Source organism: Cuculus canorus, chromosome Z (assembly GCF_017976375.1).
Source record: "Cuculus canorus isolate bCucCan1 chromosome Z, bCucCan1.pri, whole genome shotgun sequence".
Lineage (NCBI taxonomy): Eukaryota > Metazoa > Chordata > Aves > Cuculiformes > Cuculidae > Cuculus > Cuculus canorus.
Window position 1 is genome coordinate 64,620,257 of NC_071441.1, and position 22,109 is coordinate 64,642,365.

The window sequence follows — 22,109 nt, forward strand, 5'->3', positions numbered from 1 at the left end:
AAGATCTCTTGTATTGTAAAAGAGTAAGCACTGTGTTTCCAACTAAGACACTTTTTATCACGTGCAAAATACCTTTTAGCATACAAAGAGGTTAAGCACTATGGTTTCTGAAAAAAAGCCCAGGATTCTTGTAAAACAAAAAAGATTACAATTGAAAAATTTTAAAGAACTAAATCACATACTTTATTACTGTTTATTCTATGGTTAAGATACATGGATTGCTTTGTGTTGGAGTTTTTTATGTATGATGTTTTACTTGTTGGAAGAGAGGCTCCCAGCTTTTTTTTTTCTATTTATTGTTTACTTTTTCAAATGTTTCCTGTTGCAGCAGTTAAAGTAGAAAAATAAATGCAATTGAATTAACTTAACTTCTTATTTATTTTCTAATCTATTCAAGGAGGAAAATCATTTGCTTTATGACAGCTGTGGGAACTCCTTCTAATTATTTTAAATACTTTCCAGATCAGATATTGAATTTAATATCTGTATTCAATACTGGCCCCCTCCAGTATATAACTGCACTAATACTGATGGAAATGGCAGTATACGTATATCTAAAAATGCTGACTGGAAAGGATGCACATTATTACAGTTTTAAAAGCATCACAATATTTAATAACAATTGTTAATGCTGTAGCAAGTGGATAGAATTTTAGAGAAGATGTGCAATCCAAGAACTTCCTGAAACTTAGGTCAAAAGGCATTATGTGTTTGTAGATTTTGCTGAATTAAGACCATCAAACAAGGCTTAGCCTGAGAATTAAAATATAAAAAGACCAGTGCAATTATTTACTCTCAGTAGGTGAATACTAGAAAACTGTGTACTGCTGGCACCTGTGTCTACAAAGGATGTTGAACGGTATCAGTTTAAACGATTTACGATCATTCATTTTTATAGTAGGCCAAAGAAACATGGATTTGCACATTGCTTGTGACTGGTGTAATGTTTATTCTGTCAATATCTCATAAGGGGGTATGGAAGACAATATTTTTAATAACTTAAATGTTTTCTTTTTTTAGTTATTCAGATATTCTGATTGAAAGGGAGGTGTTAATGCAGAAGTATATTCATCTTGTCCAGATTGTAGAAACTGAAAAGATTGCAGCCAATCAACTTCGACATCAGCTTGAAGATCAAGATACAGAAATTGAAAGACTTAAATCTGAGGTATGTGCCAGAGTCATCAAGTAGTTGTTGAATTATAACGTTGCTGTGTGTATTGCACCAGTATTCAGTATTTCCGTAGTATTTGTGAAAATAACAGAACCAAATAACATTAACATGTAAGAGTACCCTTATGAACTAAATATTTTTCTTAAGATATATTCGGGACTGTTAAACTGATTGGATTACTTCTCTGTCAGAGACTTTAAGATGACACATTGCTATGCAATATGGATCTCATTTATCATATTATCTCCTTTGTGTCTTCACATGAGGACTTTGATCCTTGACACACTGCCTTTGGTTGTGGCAGTGTTGTAGACTATTCTAAATTGCTCTTTTTCACTGAACAGTTTTGTTGCTGTCCCGAGCTGATAAGTTCTGAAAGGCTCATGTGGTTATGAGAGAAGAACCACCTGTCTTCTAATCCTTACTCCATCTGGATCAAGAGCCTTGTTGGTTTTCAGAGAACTACTGGCAAATCTCTGTGACCATCTATGTGCTTGTCATTCTGTGCAGCCTTAACAAGCTTGAAGAAGGGGAAAATATTTTTCTGTTAATTCTGTAACTTAGTTTTGATCAACTGGAGAAAGCATTTAATGAATGGTTGTTTTTGTCAGATTATAGCTCTCAATAAGACAAAAGAAAGAATGCGACCTTATCAAGGCAACCAGGAAGATGAGGATCCAGATATTAAAAAAATTAAAAAGGTAAATATGCAGTCTTTCTGTGCTTGAGAGGAGAAGGGTGGGATGGGGGTGTACTCGGCATAATTTGATCTGCCAATTTTTATCTTCAATTATTGTTTCATTAAATACACTCAAATTGAAATTCCTTTTGCCCTGCCCCTGCTTAAACCTCTTAAAATACACCAGCTTTGTATATTTCAGTGCCACATTTATCCGATGGTATACTTAAGTATTCCCTCTTACTTGCAAGGTATATATTCGGTTTCCTAAAGAAGCTTGCACATTGTATTCAACTGCTTTTAAAGACCGAAGTTAAGTCATGGGCTATGTCCTCTGGGAATCAAGTTTATAGTGACTTTATACTCCTTTGTTATATACATGCTTAAAAAGTTATAAGAGAATGACTTGTATTCTGTCACTGTAGCTGGAGTATGAATACTGAAAATGTGGAGAGCGCTCTTGTTTTAGATTGTCAGCTGGTCTGTTTGATGGTGCTTATTCCAGGATACTGTGGCCAGTGTTTAGTGCATGAGCATGAATGGAATTCATGCTTGAAGACGTGGTCCTGTATGTGTCACCCTTATTCTCGCAGTGTTCAGTCTCTTAACTTGCATGGTATCCTTTATGGAATGTAGACTTAGTTTCTGGTTCACTCAGTCTGAGTCAGGGTCAACAATGACATGATACCCTTGTGTGAGTTTTCTTTTTTGTCTAGTGTAAACATTGTAATAGAAGCTGGAAATATTTTTTTCGATAGAAGCAGAGCTCAAATTATGTCTGTAATTTACGGCATTCTACACCTTGATTGTTTTGACAATTGAGCCTTTTTAAAAAGTTGTTTACTTAGATTAAAGTGCTGTGAGTGAGATTTTACATTTCTTTTTCAAGATGAATAATCTTCATGTCAAGATCAGGGCAAAGACGTACTGAAATTTTCTGTGACCAGATGTAGACCTTTTCCATAATCTTTAATCCACTGTAACTTCAATGGCTATTGTGCTTAAGTAAGTTTTCCATGACACAGAGATATCTTTTAGGAGTAAAAAAATCTGCCTTTTCTTGATAATGGTATTGCTGGCCTAGCTGTCTGATGTTAAACAGTATATTGGTACTTAGCTTTAAATATACATTATAAGTGGTATTACTCAAAACTGAGAGCGAACTGACTTTAACAACTATTTCATAATTATGTCACTAATGATATTGAGTCTGTCTTGAAATGTATTATCTAGAAGGGCTGCACAATACTTTAGGGGTAAAAGAGAAATGTGTAAGCAGAGGTAAAAAGAGTTAAAGACCCGCAAAGTGTGTAGCACAGTTGTGATGACAGGAAGAGTATATACAAAGGTACAGCATTTCAGCTTGTAGCAAAAGTTACCTTGATATGTATGTGATATCTTTTCGGTCTGCTTTGTGGCAAGAAATATGCCCAAGAAATTGTGGGATTTTCATTAACAAGCCAAAATCTAACAAAAACGTATTTCGGGAGCAATTATAGATCAATAAAGGCAAAATACTTTCTTTGTTTTGCTTTAGCTTTTTAGTAAAGTCATTCCATTTAGAGAGTTATTTCTATAATGAAGAGCTTATGATAAGTCATGTAATATTTTTTCTCATTCTTCATTTTTCCTTTGTCCATTTTCAGGTCCAGAGCTTTATGCGGGGCTGGTTATGTAGAAGAAAATGGAAGACTATTGTCCAAGATTATATTTGTTCTCCTCATGCAGAAAGCATGAGAAAAAGGAATCAGATAGTTTTTAACATGGTAGAGGCTGAATCTGAATATGTGCATCAACTTTATGTTCTTGTGAACTGTTTTCTCCGGCCCTTAAGGATGGCTGCAAGTTCAAAGAAACCACCTATCAGTCACGATGATGTTAGTAGCATTTTCCTCAACAGGTATGGGTTTTTTTGTTTGCTTTTGGGGAGTTTTGCTGACCATTCTATTTCAGCTTACAGTAATGAGGTCTGTCACTTGTTTTTTTTTTTTTTTTTTCTCTAACAGAAGTAATATCACTGACATAGACCATGTTTCCAGGAATAAAAGGCAAGATGCTGTCAGGGATACTGTTTGAAACCAGCTAGACCTCTTTGCCTCCTTACATTCTATTTCTCTCTCTGCTAGAGGAACAAAAGGACTAACAGTGCTTCTTGGGGCAGTTCTCATAATTTTCTGTCACCTTTCCTGTTTCTTTTTATCTTAAGAGAGCAAAATTTGACTTAGTGGCCTCATATGATCCAGATGAGACCCTGAGGATGAGTACATCTGGTCTTCTATTTTCTGTTGTTCTGCCTAAGGAGGCTCTTTCCCTTTTGCTTGTCTTTTCATATTCTACAAAAAAAGAACTGCTCTTTGCATTAAGCATCCAACTGCTATCATAATAAGTGTGTACAAATAAGCCAGCAGGCATCTAAAATTTGGTACAGGATTGGGATTGCATACAAGTCTGCCCTAAACTTCTAAGAAGTAGAGCACGTTCTTTTACTTATGAGCCAGGCTTCCCTTTCATAGCTCATTCATGATCATGGTTCTCTTTATGGTTTCTCTTGAACTGAGTTGTCCTCTGCTTCTGTTGACCTCATGAGCTGAAGTACGATATTAAGGTTCATGTTATAGAAAAGTTGTAAAAATCAAATTGCAAGTGAGAATGTAGATGACTGCCACTGTCATCTGTATTTCTTTATTTTGTTGATCCTCTTAAAATAGTGAATACATTGTCAGAGAGATTCTTGGAAAATCTGTTAATTAAACTGGAACATGTTATTTAATACATGCTTTTGCAGAATATGCTTTCTATACCAAATACAATCTATTCTATAGAGGTGCTACTCCAATTTTTTAAAACAATGCAGTAAAAGGAAACATTCTCTTCCATAATAATAACTGTTTTCTAGCAAAATGCAAAATAAGTGAATAATCAGGAAGAGATGTTTCTCTGGGAACTGTTAATTGGAAAATAAAACCTGAATTGTCTTTTTGTTTGTTTAAATGTTTTTTTTTTTCAGTGAAACAATCATGTTTCTTCATGAGATATTTCACCAAGGCTTAAAAGCAAGAATAGCTAATTGGCCTACCTTAATTCTAGGTAAGTTACTGTATTTTTCTCTAGGCGTACAATTTTTGTATTTATTTTTGATATTACCATGAGGTAATGTTGTTTAAAGACAAGACTTTTAAAAGTTCTTTTTGAATGGAATGCATTTCCATAACGAACACCATGAGATCTGTTGGAGTGGGAGTTCTACATGGGCAGTAATAACCATCTTGCAGTCTGTGTATGAGAATGCTTCTGCGCTAAGCATTGGTTATTAACTAATCAAAATAACCATGTTTTGGCAGATGAAAAGAGCTGAATTTTATGTTTCTAAAATCTTAGTATATTGGAAACAGAACTGATTATAGTAATTCCTTTCCATAGAATATAGTAGTTTAATTTAAAATAATTTTTTGAGATGGGTAATGGGAAAAAAAAAAAGCATTTCTTGACTTTTTCTAGCTGACTTATTTGACATTCTGCTGCCAATGCTGAACATATATCAAGAATTTGTTCGGAATCATCAATATAGTCTACAAGTACTGGCAAACTGTAAGCAAAACAGAGATTTTGACAAACTCTTGAAGCAATATGAAGCCAACCCAGCATGTGAGGGGCGAATGCTGGAAACTTTCCTTACTTACCCCATGTTTCAGGTAGTCTCTGTATATTTTTTGTGACTATTTGTTTTTAATGCCTGGTTGATTCATTTTGTGTTACTGCCATTATGATTGATTGTAGATTCTTTTTTGTTAACAAGAAATACTCTTATGCAAATTAATTTAGCTTTCATTTATTTCACTGTTGTTCTGCAACTCTGCCTATAGACAAATTCTATCCTACTATACTTATGCATCTGTATTCAGAATTTTTTGTATGTTAAAAGAGAATGTGGATTGAAGACTAGCACCAAAAGAAAAAGTGCTGAGCAACAATTACTCAACTTCTGCTTGCTGCAGGATTATGAAGCAGTCCAGACAGGAATAATATACCTGGTATAAAAAGTTAGAGCAGCCACAAACATATTACTAGGAATACATTTGGAAACTTTCCTTCCACTTTGTTCTGCAGTAACTTGGTCTTTAGAAAATGAAATGTGTATTGCAAAACCTTTGAAAACTTTATCTTTCTGATATTTTGAATTGATCTGCCTGGATTAATTAGTTGTCGCTGTTTTAAAAGGTCCATGAAGCAGTGGTCTGATGATTTTTTTAACTTTTGCATTTAAACAAACATTTTACTCACTAACAGAATAGTGAACCCTCTCAGTTTATTCAGTTACAGGCAAACCAAGTAAAGGAAAAAAAAAATGGGCCAGCGGTGTGTGCTAGTGACAAAAATTGTGGTATTGCTAGTTACTCATATCAGTGTAATGGACCTCTAGCACCTGTAACAATAATTTATTTTAGCTTGGAGCTTGTAAAGTTCTGATATTTTCTGGTGGAGCTGAAACAGAGTTGTGGGATCTTAGGAGAGAGAGGGTCCTATGCATATGTGATGGAAAATGTCATTGCTGGTAACCTTCTACTTCATGTATGATAAGAAATTTTGTCTCCATTTCTTGAATATCTTTTATTCTGTCAAGACACAATATACTGCATCATCACCTTGTTCTTATTTAAGACCCCTTAAACTGCTTGAAGTACTAATAAACAGATCAGCGTCCTTGTGCTACCCTATGACCTTTAATAGTCAAATGCTGCATATTCCTCAATGTTAATCTGTACAATGTGAATTTTATCTAAATGTAAACAGTTCAGCTGGCATTTTTGAAGTCACAAGAAGTTTAGATACACATATCCTATTAAAATCAAAGAAGTATATGTATGGTTCTCCCAGGGAGTTTTGGAAGTTTTCTCTATTGGCGCTTGGATAAACACCATGAAACTATGAAATTTAGTGTAGTATTTGTGCCTGCCTCTCATCTGATCTTTTCCTTAAAATCATAGAATCATAGACTCATAGAATCACTAGGTCGGAAGGGACCCACTGGGTCATGAAGTCCAACCACTCCTAACAATCCGTAAACCATGCCCCTCAGCACCTCATCCAGCCGTCCCTCAAACACCTCCAGGGAAGGGGATTCGACCACCTCCCTGGGCAGCCTCTGCCAGTGCCCAATGACCCTTTCCATGAAAAATATTTTCCTGATGTCCAGCCTGAACCTCCCCTGGCAGAGCTTCAGGGGAGGTTGTCCCCTTGTCCTGTCCCCTGTCACTTGGGAGAAGAGCCCAGCTCCCTCCTCTCCACAACCTCCTTTCAGGTAGTTGTAGATAGCAATAAGGTCTCCCTTTAACCTCCTCTTCTCCAGGCTAAACAACCCCAGCTCTCTCAGCCGCTCCTCATAAGACTTGTTCTCCAGCCCCTTCACCAGCTTTGTTGCTCTTCTCTGGACACGCTCCAGAGCCTCAACATCCTTCTTGTGGTGAGGGCCCCAGAACTGAACACAGTACTCAAGGTGCGGTCTCACCAGTGCCGAGTACAGAGGGAGAATAACCTCCCTGGACCGGCTGGTCACACCATTTCTGATACAAGCCAAGATGCCATTGGCCTTCTTGGCCACCTGGGCACACTGCTGGCTCCTGTTCAGTCGGCTGTCAACCAGCAGCCACAGGTCCTTCTCCTCTGTGCAGCTCTCCAGCCACTCTTCCCCCAGTCTGTAGCACTTCATAGGGTTGTTGTGCCCCAAGTGCAGGACCCGGCATTTGGCCTTGTTGAACCTCATCCCATTGGCCTCAGCCCAACGGTCCAGCCTGTTAAGATCCCTTTGCAGAACCTCCCTACCCTCCATCAGATCCATGCTTCCACCCAGCTTAGTGTCATCAAAATGTGATTAATGGATCTCAAACGAAGCATGTGTACGCATATGGAGTCTCTGCCCCCTAAATGTTCAGAGCTTTTGGCAGTAGTTACATTTTGTATGTATGTGTAATCATTTAGCTGAGGATATTAATTTAATAAAGACTATGTTTGCAAAACTTTTCTGACCAAGATAATTGTTCATATTTAATAAAACGATATATTGGAATTAGTCCTTTAAACATTTACTGAATTTATACCTAATTTACTTTAAGATTCCTAGATATATTATAACACTTCATGAACTTCTGGCTCACACCCCACATGAACACGTTGAAAGAAAAAGCCTTGAGTTTGCTAAATCTAAACTAGAAGAACTTTCAAGGTAAGATTTTTCTACCTTATGTTTGATAACCTTGAATCAAATGTTTTGAAATGAAAGATCTATTTTCTTTATTTTGGTTTGATTTTGTTCTTTTAAAAAAAATATTTTAAAGAAATTATCAAAACCAAAACGAAGCAAAGATAATGTAAGACAAACAAAAATACCCCAGCCTAATATTTTGGCTCCTCTGGAGTTTTTTGTCTGACATAAATCTATGAGTGCCTCCTTGTGTTTTGGGTAGGGTAGAACAGGAGTTGCTATAGGAACCACCTGCCCCTGGGTTATGAACACAGCAGTTTTCTTTAAAAAGAGACGTATATATTTTTTTTCCACAGTTTAATGAAAAAGGACATTTCCAGTACACAGCGACAATGAGAATCAATCAGCATCTTGAAAAGTACGCTGTTCTCAATCTGCATTATAGTTTAATGCACTAAGGAAATAACTGATTTTCACTTATGCTTCAGATAATACTAGATAAACAGGAACTAAAGGTATATTTTGAGAACTGCTGCTCCCTGATGAAATCTACAAAGTAAAGCTCTTCCCTGAACTCCCAAACTATTCTCATATGTTCCCATTTGTCAGCCTAGCAAGAAGTTTGGTTGTTACCTCTGGGAAACACAGGTTTCTGCTATGAACAAGGAAGTGCTGCATGAACTCCAAGATATAAATCTTGAGTATCTGGAATATTCACTAAAGATGTACCTGGACAGTATTTAGTTGTAAAAGAAGGCTTTTGTCAATTGCATTTTTTGACTGCTCAGGTTTTTTTTCTGTTAGGACAAGGTTGCTACTTTGTGCAAACTACCCATTACTTTGTGCTTAATATCTTTTTGCTGTATGTTTCACAGAGAAGGCTTTCTGAGTCAGGGTGTGTTGTACCACCCAGTCAAGCTCTGAGTTGGTGGTACAATGCTGGACAGACATTATCTTGTACAGAAATGTCTGTGTTTGAATCCTGCAGTGTTGAGCTAGTTCTGCCCTGTTCTGAGGCTGTCTAAATAGAAAGAAGTAATTTCTCCTTTCCACTCAAGCAAAGGAGATAATTTCTCCAGCCAGGGCTATGTGCACAAGCAGATCAATCAGCTTTGACTTGCCTTCATCTCATAAGTCAGAGTTTATTGCTGATGCAACTAATTTGTAACTGAACATTCAGAACTGGAGCCTGAGACTGCTCATAAAGCAGGCAGTATAGACAGTAAATATAAAACTTTGTGACTGATTTCCATCCTTTTCATGTACTTCTGAGGAAGGAAGAGCTTTCAGATGCTGTGGTCAATCTGGACGCAGTTTAAGAAAATGTTATACACCACAACACTGTAAAAACTTCTGGGTGGAAAAAATCTTGAGTGTTGAAAAAAAAATCTATGTTTCTCTGTGTAACGGGAGGGTTTGTATTAAAAAAGTGGAAGAAAGTGAATGGTGAGCCATTGGGGCTGTAGTTGTTACAGCAAGTAGGGGATCAGTGAATGGTACATTCAGATATAAAATGAAGAAGAATATAGAGTGGAAACCCAAAGTCAAGGGCGGGTACTCTATGATGTGTAATAACCAATGCAAAATGTTAGGAAACTTTTCCAGGTTTGTGGCAACCTATTCTATTGAGGATCAAGAAGTACCATTCTGTCAGCTGTGAAGTTTTAGCTTGGTGGCATCTGTCAGATGCATTTAGGAAGAGTCTGAAAACAGCTGGGGAAAAATTGGTTCCATCTCTGAAAAAAATAAAATTAAATGAGTGCCAGAATGACTTGAAAGGGAAGGAAAAAGGAAAAGGAACTTGCTCAAGAGTAATCGTGTGCTGCATATGTATGTTTGTTTTGTAGGAGGTGGCAAAGGGCATCCACTACCTTCTGTGTGTACACCTTCTAAGTGCAAGTGAAAATAGACACAGCAGGTGCAGAATACATTTCAGGGAGAGTAAATTAAAGTGCGTTTTGTGTTGTATCTTAACAGGGTGATGCATGATGAAGTCAGTGACACAGAAAACATCCGGAAGAATCTCGCCATAGAAAGAACAATAGTAGAGGGCTGTGATATATTACTAGATACCAGCCAAACTTTTATACGCCAAGGTAAGACATTATTCTTTAAAGCAATCTATATAGTCATGAAAAAAATGCATTAAACCTGGTAGGGTTGCCATCCTTAGGCAAGTCACTGTGCTGGGCACAGCAAACTTCCATAGACTGCTCATGGTCCGTGGAGGGTAAAGTACAGGATGCCCTGATGACAATTAATTTTGGGCTGTATTTGAACCTCACTTCTTTGCTGTTTTCTTCAGGAACCATAAAAACCAGCAGCACATGAACGGTAAAGCACCCATGGGACAGTAGAGTATATACTGTCTGGATTGTGATCTTTAAAGGGTCTCAGCTGAGATCTTTAAAGGTCTTAGGTCCACAGAGACCAGGATTTCCTGGCCATATAACGTGGCAGTCCCAACTGATGCCAACATTTGAAGAAAAATGCAAGAGAAGCTTGAAGCTTTGTCAGTGGAAAAGTCATTGCTAGGAAAGAAAACAGCTGTCAGTTGATCTCATTTTAATTCATTCTTTGCAAACATCCCAAATTGATACTGAGAGCATAGATACCATACCCGAACATAGTCACTTTGTCTCTAGAGACGTGCATTTTTGGGCTTTGGTAGAATTTAGGGTAAATATAAATACTGTTTCTGCAAGAGGTCGTGAAGAAAAGCCGTAGTGTTCTGCCAGGAATATAGGACTACTTCTAATGTGATGGTTAGCTAAACAGTGGAGGAAGAGTCATACCATATTCTTTTCTGTGTATTCTTTATGGGTTTGGAAACTCTTTCTGTTGAAGATAACGCATAGTGGAGGTAGAACTGTTGTTAAGTATCACAAAAACAAAAAAAAATTGTGATAAAGTTACTTTTTCACCTTTTACCACTAGCAGTAAACTGTTTACAGGGCTTCTGTGTTGTGACTTACTTTCATGGTAAAACAGCAAATGTGAAAACTTCATAAGTAAATCTCGGGTTTCTCGGATTTACATAATAATTTACTTCTGGAACTTTTGTAACAAGCTAGTGGGTTTGCATACAGTAACTACAGACCTGGAACATAGGGGTTTTGCTAGGTTTAAGATTTTTAATGTCTGGAAAGTTTTAAATGTATTTAGGAAAGTTTAGTAAGGTACTTGAGGTTTATCCCTTCATGAAACCTTTTCTGAAAAGCCTCAGCAGAACAATTTGTGTTTAATAGAACCATACACACAGCTGCTAATTAATAGGCTTTGTAAACATTTTGCAATCCATTCTGTGTTTTGTAGTCATGTGGCCAAACTATGAAACTCCTTCTAGGATTATTTGTACAAGTTACTATTAAATTACTTGAATCTTCGTTAAATATATACATTTGTTAAAACTGAAGTATTTAAAGAATTATGAATATGCCTTTGAGAAAAATTTAAAACTGTTGTGTGGCATTTACAGCCAAAAAGTTGCAGGGCTGTGATTCTCCTAGATTGGCCTGCACCATGCAAATTAATTAAATTGTAGATTTTTTTTCAATACAATTACAATGCTTTGTATACATGCATTTGTTAGAGGTTTTCATCTTAGCGTTGGGTGGTATTATTTTGTCTGTGAAGCCAGTGTTTCATCAGTAAAAACTCAATATTTTTTTCTCTAGGAAATAGTCTGAAAAAGAGAGTTAGACCCAGGTCAGACCCATATTTGAAGTAAATTAAATACAGATTTATTTCTGGGCATACAGTCAAAGGACAAGACTGCATGTAAAAGAAAGATATATTACTGTTTATCTTCTGGAACATCCACTGCATGTGATTTTATTGAAGGGCAGAAATCTGAATAGATCTGATGAAGTAGTACTGAGCCCATTTGCCTTTCACAGCTGACAGTAGAGTCACTTTGACAATGATGCCCATCTCCTCTGATTTCAATTAGCCTCCTATTTTTTCAATTGATTGGTGTAGTCTGGTACAAGAAACCTCTTTTCAGCCTAAAAAACAGATATGCCTTTACCTTTGTTCAGGGTTTTTCTGTGAATTACAACTTTACTGTTTGTTGTATATTCTCCTTTTCTAAGAGATTGATTCTGTTAAACGATACAAGTTGAGACCATGAGAATGATCTTTGGCAGTGTATTGCAACGTAGACTGAGGATTCCCCTTCATGTTTCTTGGGGCCTCCTTTTCTCTGTCTCTTAATTTAATACAGACTTTATTATCAGACACACTATAAGTCATGGCAAACACGGAAGATTTTATTTAAGACTCTAGAGAAAGCATAGGGAGTCTCAAACTGCAGTCTAACATTTTGATGACATCCAAACAGTGTCTGATGCTTCTGCAATCAATTGCTATGAATTTACCTCTGCTGATAAATATATTACAACTGCAATATTATGGAATAGCTGAGGTTCAAAGGGATTTCTTCAGATTATCCAGTCTAGTCTGACCTCCTCAAAGTAGAATAAGCTGCAGCAGGTTGCTCTGTACCACACCCAGTTGGGTTTGGGTTGTCGTGAAGGATGGAGACTCACAGACTGAGTGAGCAAGCCTTTCGCATATTTGTGAACATTACAGTCAAATTAAAAAGCCTACAGAACAGAGAAGCCAGACTGAAATTGTAAACTAGGCAGTTACATGTGGACTAAAAAATACTTTAAAAAAGAGAATACAACCTTTTGTATTTCTTGGATTAAACAAAGGCTAATGCAGTTACTATTCTGGCAGTACTGAAGTACGGAAAATGCTTAGGTCTGTAGCTGGATAAAAATTCCTGAGATTACACTGATTGTCCAAACTGTAGTATTAATGAATGTTCTAAAATTAGCCTCACTTGCTTATTGCAACTGTATGTTTGCCAATTGTGACCATTTTTTTCCTTAAGAGGAAATCTGTAGTGGAGTGCATGGTGGGCAAATGCACAGTGTTACTAATCACAAAAGCTTGATGAGAATGTGTGATGTCCTTGCTTGATGTCAGCCATGCAGCATGTCTAGGAGGCGTGTTTCTCTCTGTAAATATTGAGTATCAAAGAGACATAATAAATTGTCCATTTTCTGCATTTTTTTTAAATCTAGTTTGCTTTGACTTTCCTTATTAAACAGTAGCATTTCAGCTCTATACAAGAACACGGTTTAACCTTCAGCCCAGTTTAGCAGAACAGAATATGGTATTCCTGAAAGCAATTTAATGACAATTGGAAAAATGAAATAAAATCTACCTGTAAAGTTATATCCATAAGCGTATTGTATTTATAGATACTATTATTCTAAGAAGCAAAGCGGAAATGAGATGTACAGATTGAATATAGTCACCTTAAAGGTGTAGAGAAAATTTCAGGAGAAAAATGACACTGAGAATTTTGTGATGAGAAGTTGCCTGGGAATTGATATGTACACGCTCCTTGGCCTTGCAATGAGAGCTGGGGAGCAATCGGTGTAACACAGAAAAGTCACCATTCCCACACATGGAATTGACCTCCTTGGTGTCTTTTGCAGTTGAGACAGGTAGGCTCTTTTGTCCAGGAGAAATATAAAACAACAAATAACTATTTACAGTTTTGGTTGGTATTTAAGTGAACCTAAAATAGTTCCAGACCTTTGGAATTTTCTAGAGTAGATTTTTGCCCTACTGTTTCATTGCAGTGATATGAATCACATTGTACTCATTTAGTTTGAAATGTGAATTGGCTGTCAAATAACACCATACTTTTGTAAATTTAGTGGTGTATATTTGGCTATGCCAGACACTATAAGTTTCAAACATATTAATAACTTAGGCTAATTAAATATAAAGAGGGAGCTATGCATGCAAAAATGTTGTGTGGATAAACAGTAGTGTTCCCAGTTACCTTAATTTCTGTTTGTTAGTTTAAGATTATGTATGTGAACTTTGAACAAGATTATATTTTTTACAATGTAGGATAAGAAGTACTGACGTAGCATTTTATGGACAATTCTTTCAGGCTTGCATTGCTGAAGATGCTGCCCCTGGTTTGAGTTTTGATATGGTTATGCTATTTTGTTGCCTTTGAAAGAGGCAGTCTGATATCCCTCTCTATGCTCATTCTGTTGCTGTTACTTCTTTTGCATCATCACTGGTGCTTTTCTGACCTTGCAGTGAGGCATATCAGGGAACTAAGTTAGCTATTTCTTTGTAGCATTGGCTTCCTGCTGCTTTAGCTCTGTTAGCTATCTAATGTTGGAATAAGATGAGAGCCAGTGTAAGGATGATAGTAAGGATAGGTGTGTGGGAATGAGATTAGGAGCTCTCTTGGCTGCCTTGTCTGGTAACAGAAAGTTGTATCATAAAATCTTTCCCTGTGAATCATATCGCACTTCACCACCAAATTTGACTCCAGATCCAAATTCAGAAGTTATGCACATGGTAATATCAGCCTGAAAATCTTCGACAGAGGCTGGTTTTGAGGTATGAAATGGCAGAGAAGCAAAGCTATCCCCAGTCTAGAGTTCTGCACAGCATAAATTCAGGCTTATGTAACCAGGTTCAATTTAGTTCAGAAGTGTGTTACTGGTAACACATTTTAGATGAGCTGTGGAGGTCTGAAAATTTTGCAATATAAGATAAGATGAAGAAATATGTTTCGTTTCCATCTCTTGCACGCAGACATATACATACACAAACTCTCATTTCCAAACTTGTTCTTCTCATCCTCTGTCTCTGTGGCTTATAAATAATGTAACTTTTGCAAGTCTAACAGCTGTCAAAAGTGCAATTCGCTGTACGGCTTTGTTTTCTGATCAATGTGCTATCATTGTGTTTAAATTTTATAAGAATTTTCCCAAGATCTAATCCTGCTGTGTACATAAATATTAATCTAGACTGTACTTGCTTGCTATTTATTGGAAAAAGCAAAGTGATATTGTGCAAAAAAAGATGATTGACTTGTGCTTAAAACAGATGCTGATGTGTATTGACACTTAGTAGAAGGAAAAGTTGTATTAATTAATGCATTAACCCTTTAAACACAGCCTACTGGTTGTTACTATAGTACAGTAAATTTTGCATCTTTATTATCAGGTTCCCTTATTCAAGTCCCTTCAGTTGAGAGGGGAAAACTTAGTAAAGTTCGTCTGGGATCATTATCTTTGAAGAAAGAAGGAGAAAGGCAGTGCTTCTTATTTACAAAACATTTTTTAATTTGTACAAGAAGTTCAGGAGGAAAACTGCATCTTCTCAAGGTATAAACTTTATGACTCAGTTTACAAAATAAAAACACAGGTTTGGTGAAATGTCAATATTTTATGATTTTATGGCCTTAATCTGAGATTTGTGTGTGTTATCACCAGAAGGTGATGCACCGTAATTAAGTGTTTTGCCATCTCATTGCAAATAAGAGAATTCAGCCAAAGTTCTTATGAGCTACAATTTTTTTCTAGAACTATGTATTTCTAGTAAGCTGGGGGTTAGAAACAAGTCATTGGTGTGTCTTTGTATAAGCTAGCACTGACTGTAAGTCACTTTTCAGTGCATAGATCAGCCAGTACAACCCTGTGTAATTACCAAAGAATATTTGCCAGAGCTCTAATTAAATTAATTTTAAAAGTTAAATATGGTTTCCTGAACAGAACATTCTCATAAACTGAAAGCCCTTCTAAGAACACTCTCTTTGTGTTTGTTGTGAATCAGACTTTCATACTGATAACTTGTGAATAATGAGATGTTGGTCGTTAACAGAGTGGATTAAGTTGAATAGAGTTTTAATTTGACCAAGACATTTCTAAGAGTTTTTTTAAGGCTTTTGTATGCTTTCTCACTTTGCACACCTGAAATAGTTCAAGTATTTTGCAAAGTAAATGAAGTATAACTGAACTCTTAAAATTATCTTGTATGTATTTGATTTAAATTCAGGAGAAGATTAAATTCTAATTACTGTTTTTGAAACTTGTAAACAAATCTGTATGCGAGATAAATTATAGTGTACTAAAAATGAAGGAAACTTTGTACATTGGTGTATATTATTGATTTGTCAAATTAAGAAAAATGTTATATTTAATCTGTCTGGGTTTTAGTTCTTGAGGAAAAGTGTGCATCATTAAATTGACATATCTTCATAAGAGCTCTGAATAGTGTAAAATCTTAAATTATATCAAAGTTATATCTATAATGAAAAATAAGAATAAGTGTCAAAATTGGTGAAAAATATGTTTTGTTTTCATAGACAGGAGGTGTTCTGTCTTTAATAGAGTGCACACTAATCGAGGAGACGGATACGAGTGATGATGATTGTAAGTTAAATTTAGCTGTTTGTGGTAATTTCAGTCTGTAGTTTCTTAAAATCGGTACACTTTGCTAGCAAACATATACGTTTTCCCCTTTCATGAAACCAGAGGAATACATTAAACTGATTCAGCAGAATAGATATTTTAATAATGAGCATGCTGGCTTGAATGAGGGTTTCTTTTGTTATGTTTGTTCTTGCTGTTGACATCCCACATCATAGAATTTTAAAATCGACTGTCTGAAGGAATGTGACAAATTATTTGCTGACTTTTACATACAACTTCACTTGGAGGACCTCAGAAAGAAAGAAGTATTCATTTAAAGAAGCAGATAATTGCATTTCTTAAATACATGGGGGTTGAGTGAGTTGGCAGAATTAGTGGAAATTTCTCGTCTTGAAATCCCTACAAATATTGACTGCAAGTTGTTCAAATGAAATAACGAAACACACTCCTGAGCGGATTTTATTGTTACTCATTTTGGCACCCATCCTGCAGTTTTAGGCAAGTTTTTCATTTGAATTGTGAAAGCAGTTCATTAATTTTAGTGATACTTCTATTATGCTGAGATTATAGCGGCTAGAAATGTTAGAAGGATTTTATCTTTATTTGATGTCTTTAAAAGTAATGTATGTGTAGCAACTGTCACAATTGCATGTTTGCAACTTTTTTTTTATATTTGGTGAGTGTGAAAAAGAGAATTAGTTTTGGATCCCCAATTGTATTTGCTTTTTGTCAGAGAGATGTTTTAAAGTAACTTCCAATTTAAAGGAAACTATTATTTTCTTTGTTTTATAGTCTGAAGTGTCTGCTCACATTTTGACTTTTTCCCTCCCTTCCTGGCTGTAAAGCAAAAGGTTCTGGACAAGTGTTTGGACACCTTGATTTCAAGCTTGTCGTTGAACCTACGGATGCTCCTCCTTTTACTGTTGTCCTTTTAGCGCCGTCACGACAGGAGAAAGCTGCATGGACAAGTGATATAAGTCAGGTAACTCAATGTGTTCTTTATGTTGTTTGTACTGAGATCTTAGTTTGTTCGGTATTTCTGAAAATTAATCCAAGAGAAGACTGTTGATTTATTGAGGGCTGATATGCTGTTAACATATATGAAACCCCCTTAGTGTTACCTGTTCTTAAAATTCTGGCTTTGCATTTGAGTCATCAGTAAAATGTGTTTCTCAGTGAGACAGATGGGATATAAAATTGTCAGTTGACAATCATAATACTAATGGTAGTCATTTTTATATGTAAGGAGAGCCCATTCAGATTTGTATTTTGACTTAAGAAGGAGGATAGTACTTTTTAGTTCATAATTTTCATACAGGTCAAAAAACACCTGAGAGTTCTGAAAATGATACCATATCACATCAATGACTATCTTATGGAGTGAGAAAATAAGATAAACTCTGTTTTCCACTAAAAAGAGTACTAGCAAACCCATGTAAATAATTGCTAAGCATTCTGACAGTATGCAGGAAGTGTCTATATTGTGAGTGAAGAGAAGTGGTGTTTAAATACTTCAATGTCAGGGATAAAATTATGCTTTTGGCTAAAAACATAGTAGACAAACTTCTGCCAGAATCTATCTGGGGAAAGAAGTTGAATGCACTATGAAATAAATCTGAACTTTTAACTAACCAGATCAGAGTTAAGGCTATTACTGTTTTGATTACGCATGCAACCTGCAAGTACATAGATATCTCATAGTTCTGAATTTGAGTCCTATCCTCTATTCATTTCAAGATAAATAGTGGATAAGACAAATATCAGTGTAGAATCTGATGAATTCCTAAAGATGTTATCATTGCTGGCAACATTTCCAGATGAATTATCATCATAATGAGCAGAGATTTCTTAAAAATAAGTATTATAAGTTACTTTGTTCTGGACTAACTATTGAAATGAAGCAAAAATATGAATACTGTGATATTAGGGAAAAACTCCCCAGCTGACTTGAGAGCTGAGTGCCTGCAAAGCCTTTAAGTATCTTAGCAAAGTACACACATAAACACTGCTAGCTGCATACAGCTGAGAAGGCAAAGGTTTGGCCAAACGGCCAGGGGGACAGTTAGAAGGGCTTCTCCTTTTATCCATTTGAGGAAGGGGAGATCTCCTGGACTTTGAAGACAGGGGTATTCTGAAGAGATATGAAGCCAACAATTAAGAGAAGCTTATAAGTGAAAGCCTGAGAAAACTGCGATCTAGTACCATTAGCACTGTGAGGTAGAAAAAGCTTCTCCAGCCTTACAAAGGAAGAGAAGGAAGTGATGCTGAGAGGATAAGCACAATTAAAGAAATGGAGTAACGAGGGGCACAAGATGCTGTGCAGACTGCACAGACATTAAAGTACCATTGTTGGTACCATTGTTTACAAATAACAATCGAATCAGTTGACTTAGTCCTTAGGCTCTGTCTGGAGAGCAAGAAAGAAGACAATAAAGCAAGAAGCATGCCACCTGTCTTCTGCAGGAGAAAGAAAATTTGAAGTGAACATTTGGATAATGGCTGAGAACTTCTTATGAATCAAGACTACTGGTCTTTTGAAACTGAATTGTGTTTCTGACTAAGCCAGTTGCCAGCATAAATGTCATAAATTACTGAATTGCCTGCCCAGAAACATTTTTTTGCTTTTTAATACTGGCTACAGCCCTCAAGGAGAAAATAGGAACTATGCTAACAAAAAGACATACAAATGGTACTTTTTCAGTAAATATGTGTTCTGTGATTGCAAGTAAAGAAACTATGTGTGTAGTTGCTGTTCACTCACAATATTAGTGTTGGTGTCCAGAATTCTGCATCTTATTAAATTATATATGCAGAAGACAAATAACTCATATTTGTCTATATGTTCCTTGTGAGGCTTCTAGAATTTTGAAGGAATTTAATTCCTTTCATGCAAATCATACACTTCTTATGAAAAATGAATGAGTTTTTGTTGATGCTGAAGAAGCCTTTCCTCTCCTAGTCTGAGCTTGTTCTGCTTTGATTCTTGATCTCTATTACACTCGTTCCTCAGCTGGAATGATAATAGCTATCAGGAAAGTTATAAACACTAGCTTGGCCTATGCACACTAAGGATAACAGACTAAGAACCGAGCTAAATTACCTCAGGCAGTTTTATGATTGGTGCGGAGGACTTCTTTGCAATGTTTAAAATTCAGATGGGTGCAGCTATGTATTTTCATTAGCTATGTTATTCTCAGTGCCTTTATGTAACAATTCCATCAAATTACAATGTGAAATGTTACAACTGCCCTTTTCAAATACTCTTAAATACCTGAATTTAAAAAGATGTATTTTAAATCTGAAGAGGTCTCTGGTTATCTTGTTTGACCAATCTAACATCGATGAATTTTTTGCCAAAGCCAGCAGACTGTTTTTATTGTTTTTTTATTCTTAAGGATAAAATGTAAAGATGTATGATAATTTTGGAAACTCCTTTTTATTGACGTAAAAAGGTAATTGGTTTTGTGTATATATGTATGATACTTGATGAATCTAACTAGAAACTATTACAAGAGCCCTGTAGTGTTACGTAGTGGGTGCTTGCACACCTTATAAGCCTGATGCACTGCCTGACTATCTGCCGACTTCCAAGAGCAAGGGTTGTGGTGCTGTTATCTTAACTGCATATAAGTACAAACCAGAAGATTATGGTCTACAAATTATTTTGAGCTATCCCTATGCACCACAAGCACTGAGCTGCTTTGAGACTTGACGAACAGCTTATGCACCTGTAAACTGGCCAAAAGACAACCTCTAATTTCTAAAGCAGTGTGTGCTGTGATGCTGACCCAGAAGTGTCTTTCAAGGTTCTAATACCTAGCCCAAAACCTACATATAAAAATTTGCAAGGAACAACTTGAACAGCATCTTCATAGCTATGTTTCACAATAACAGCACCACTTGAATTTGATTTTAAAAGTGTGTTTCTAGAAACTTGGTATTTGGTCTTTTTGTACAGTATAAAGATTAAGGTATTAGTGTGTTCATTTGTGTGTGAAGTGTTTGTGTATAAATAGTGTTTGTGTATAAAGTTTCTTGCAGTATTGATTTTTCAAACTTAATACTAATGCTAGAAAGATTTAATTATGTTCCATTTCAAAGGAACTTCAAAGGAAATTTCACTTCTAACTCAGAATACTTAATTATGTGGGAAAAAGGATGCTGAATTGAATACCCTGAGTGTGTTGGTAAAGATGCATGGACTTGCAGATGTGCGAATCAAAGGAAGAAGACTACAGAAGCATGTCCATTATAATTCTTGCATCACAGATTTTCACTTAGGAAAATACCCTATACAATCAGTCTGTACTGTGAAAAAGCTGTGCTTCAGCTTACAGTGATATGAAAGGTGTGGAAGTAAGGCCCCTCACCCTGTGTAATGAGTTTAACAATTTTCAATCTTCATTTTCACAGTGCATTGATAACATAAGATGCAATGGTTTAATGACCATAGTGTTTGAAGAGAACTCTAAAGTCACGGTGCCACATATGATCAAGTAAGTGCAGAATTTTTTTTCCCCAGAGAATAAAATAGCATGGTGCTTTTGTTGTTGTTTTGCGTATTGGTTTTTTTTTTTCAGTAGAAGTTTTAACCAAAGAAAACATGTATTTGGAAAATATGACCTTTTAAATTTTATTTTCCCCATTTTTGTTGAATTAACTCAGCATCCCAAAAGATACCTTTTCAAATTGCTTTTTTGAAATGGCAGGAATGATTCAAAATGGCAGACTCTCAATTCACAGTATTGTAATGTATAAGAACACAAGTCAGATTTTTCTGTTATTCATGAGGTTGCCTTCAGTTATGCTTCAGATGAATGATTTTATTCTCTGTTAGATTTTCACTGTCATACCATTCGTAATTCTATTGTTTATATTTTAAAATGTCATCAAACTTTAGATGACTGCAGACAAGTGCAATTTTTAAAGGTATTTTATTGTATTAAATTTTAAAAAATATTTTTTCTCTTAGTTTCTCTTATTTCTGGAAAAAAAATTCATCTCAGAATTTTAACTGATCACATCGAAGTAACATCATTAATCACAAGCCTACTTCCTTCACCCTTGGAGGATTGTTTAACAAATTTTGACAAATTTTTAACAAATAATTTTTATTTGTAGATGTCAATTTCTCAGTACCTGATTCCAAATTTCTGACACAAATTGACCTCTTGGATCATTTAAAGATCTGTATTTACACAAATTTTACCTACTATTATCCCATATAAATATTAAGTAATAGAACATAGGGATAGAAATATGAGTATTTTCTTTCCTACTCTTATCTGTCAGTATGCCATTTCTCTCTCTTAGCTATACACCATATCTCAGATGACTGTTTTATAGTTGATGTCTCTTCTGTCTTGCTTTTCTTTTAGAAAAAGAAAAAGAGACAACATCTGTGAATAGGCTGTTAGGGGACATATCTTTGATCCCTGGAAAGAAGGCATTTTATTGGCTTCAGTTTTTTTCCAGTGTGTAAACAACTCTGTTACCTGCTGAATGTTAAAAATACATACATCTGTCTTCAGGTTGTAGAGTAGAGTGAAGTCTTATTCCCAGTGTCAAGAGGTAGAAATGTTTATTCTAACAAACACAGAGGATTTTAATAACAGCCAAAGAGTTGGTGTTCTTTTTCTGAGATTTTACTCATCTGATTGTTAGCAGACATTGACTTCTAAAGTCAGATGTTGTTGAATAAAATAAATAAAAATTGTCAGTTTTCTGAGGGCTCAACTTGAAAAAGAAGTTTTTATTTATTGTTTTGTTTATGTAATGCATTGTAGAAGCATG

General features: G+C 35.8%; 1 protein-coding gene across 3 annotated transcripts in view; it reads left to right on the plus strand.

The window, feature by feature from the left end:
- Nucleotides 1–22,109, plus strand: part of RASGRF2 (Ras protein specific guanine nucleotide releasing factor 2) — a 134,895-nt gene that overhangs the window by 52,107 nt on the left and 60,679 nt on the right. For all 3 annotated transcript variants that reach the window (XR_008447713.1, XM_009560298.2, XM_009560297.2), the window contains exons 3-13: nucleotides 1,021–1,168; nucleotides 1,786–1,875; nucleotides 3,500–3,753; nucleotides 4,861–4,940; nucleotides 5,352–5,545; nucleotides 7,964–8,073; nucleotides 10,030–10,148; nucleotides 15,109–15,269; nucleotides 16,250–16,316; nucleotides 17,162–17,298; nucleotides 20,730–20,812. Coding sequence is in view for 2 of the 3 variants with exons in the window: in XM_009560298.2 (XP_009558593.1) it covers nucleotides 1,021–1,168; nucleotides 1,786–1,875; nucleotides 3,500–3,753; nucleotides 4,861–4,940; nucleotides 5,352–5,545; nucleotides 7,964–8,073; nucleotides 10,030–10,148; nucleotides 15,109–15,269; nucleotides 16,250–16,316; nucleotides 17,162–17,298; nucleotides 20,730–20,812 (1,443 nt within the window). In the remaining variant the exon portion in view is untranslated. The remainder of the gene's footprint in view (nucleotides 1–1,020; nucleotides 1,169–1,785; nucleotides 1,876–3,499; nucleotides 3,754–4,860; nucleotides 4,941–5,351; nucleotides 5,546–7,963; nucleotides 8,074–10,029; nucleotides 10,149–15,108; nucleotides 15,270–16,249; nucleotides 16,317–17,161; nucleotides 17,299–20,729; nucleotides 20,813–22,109) is intronic.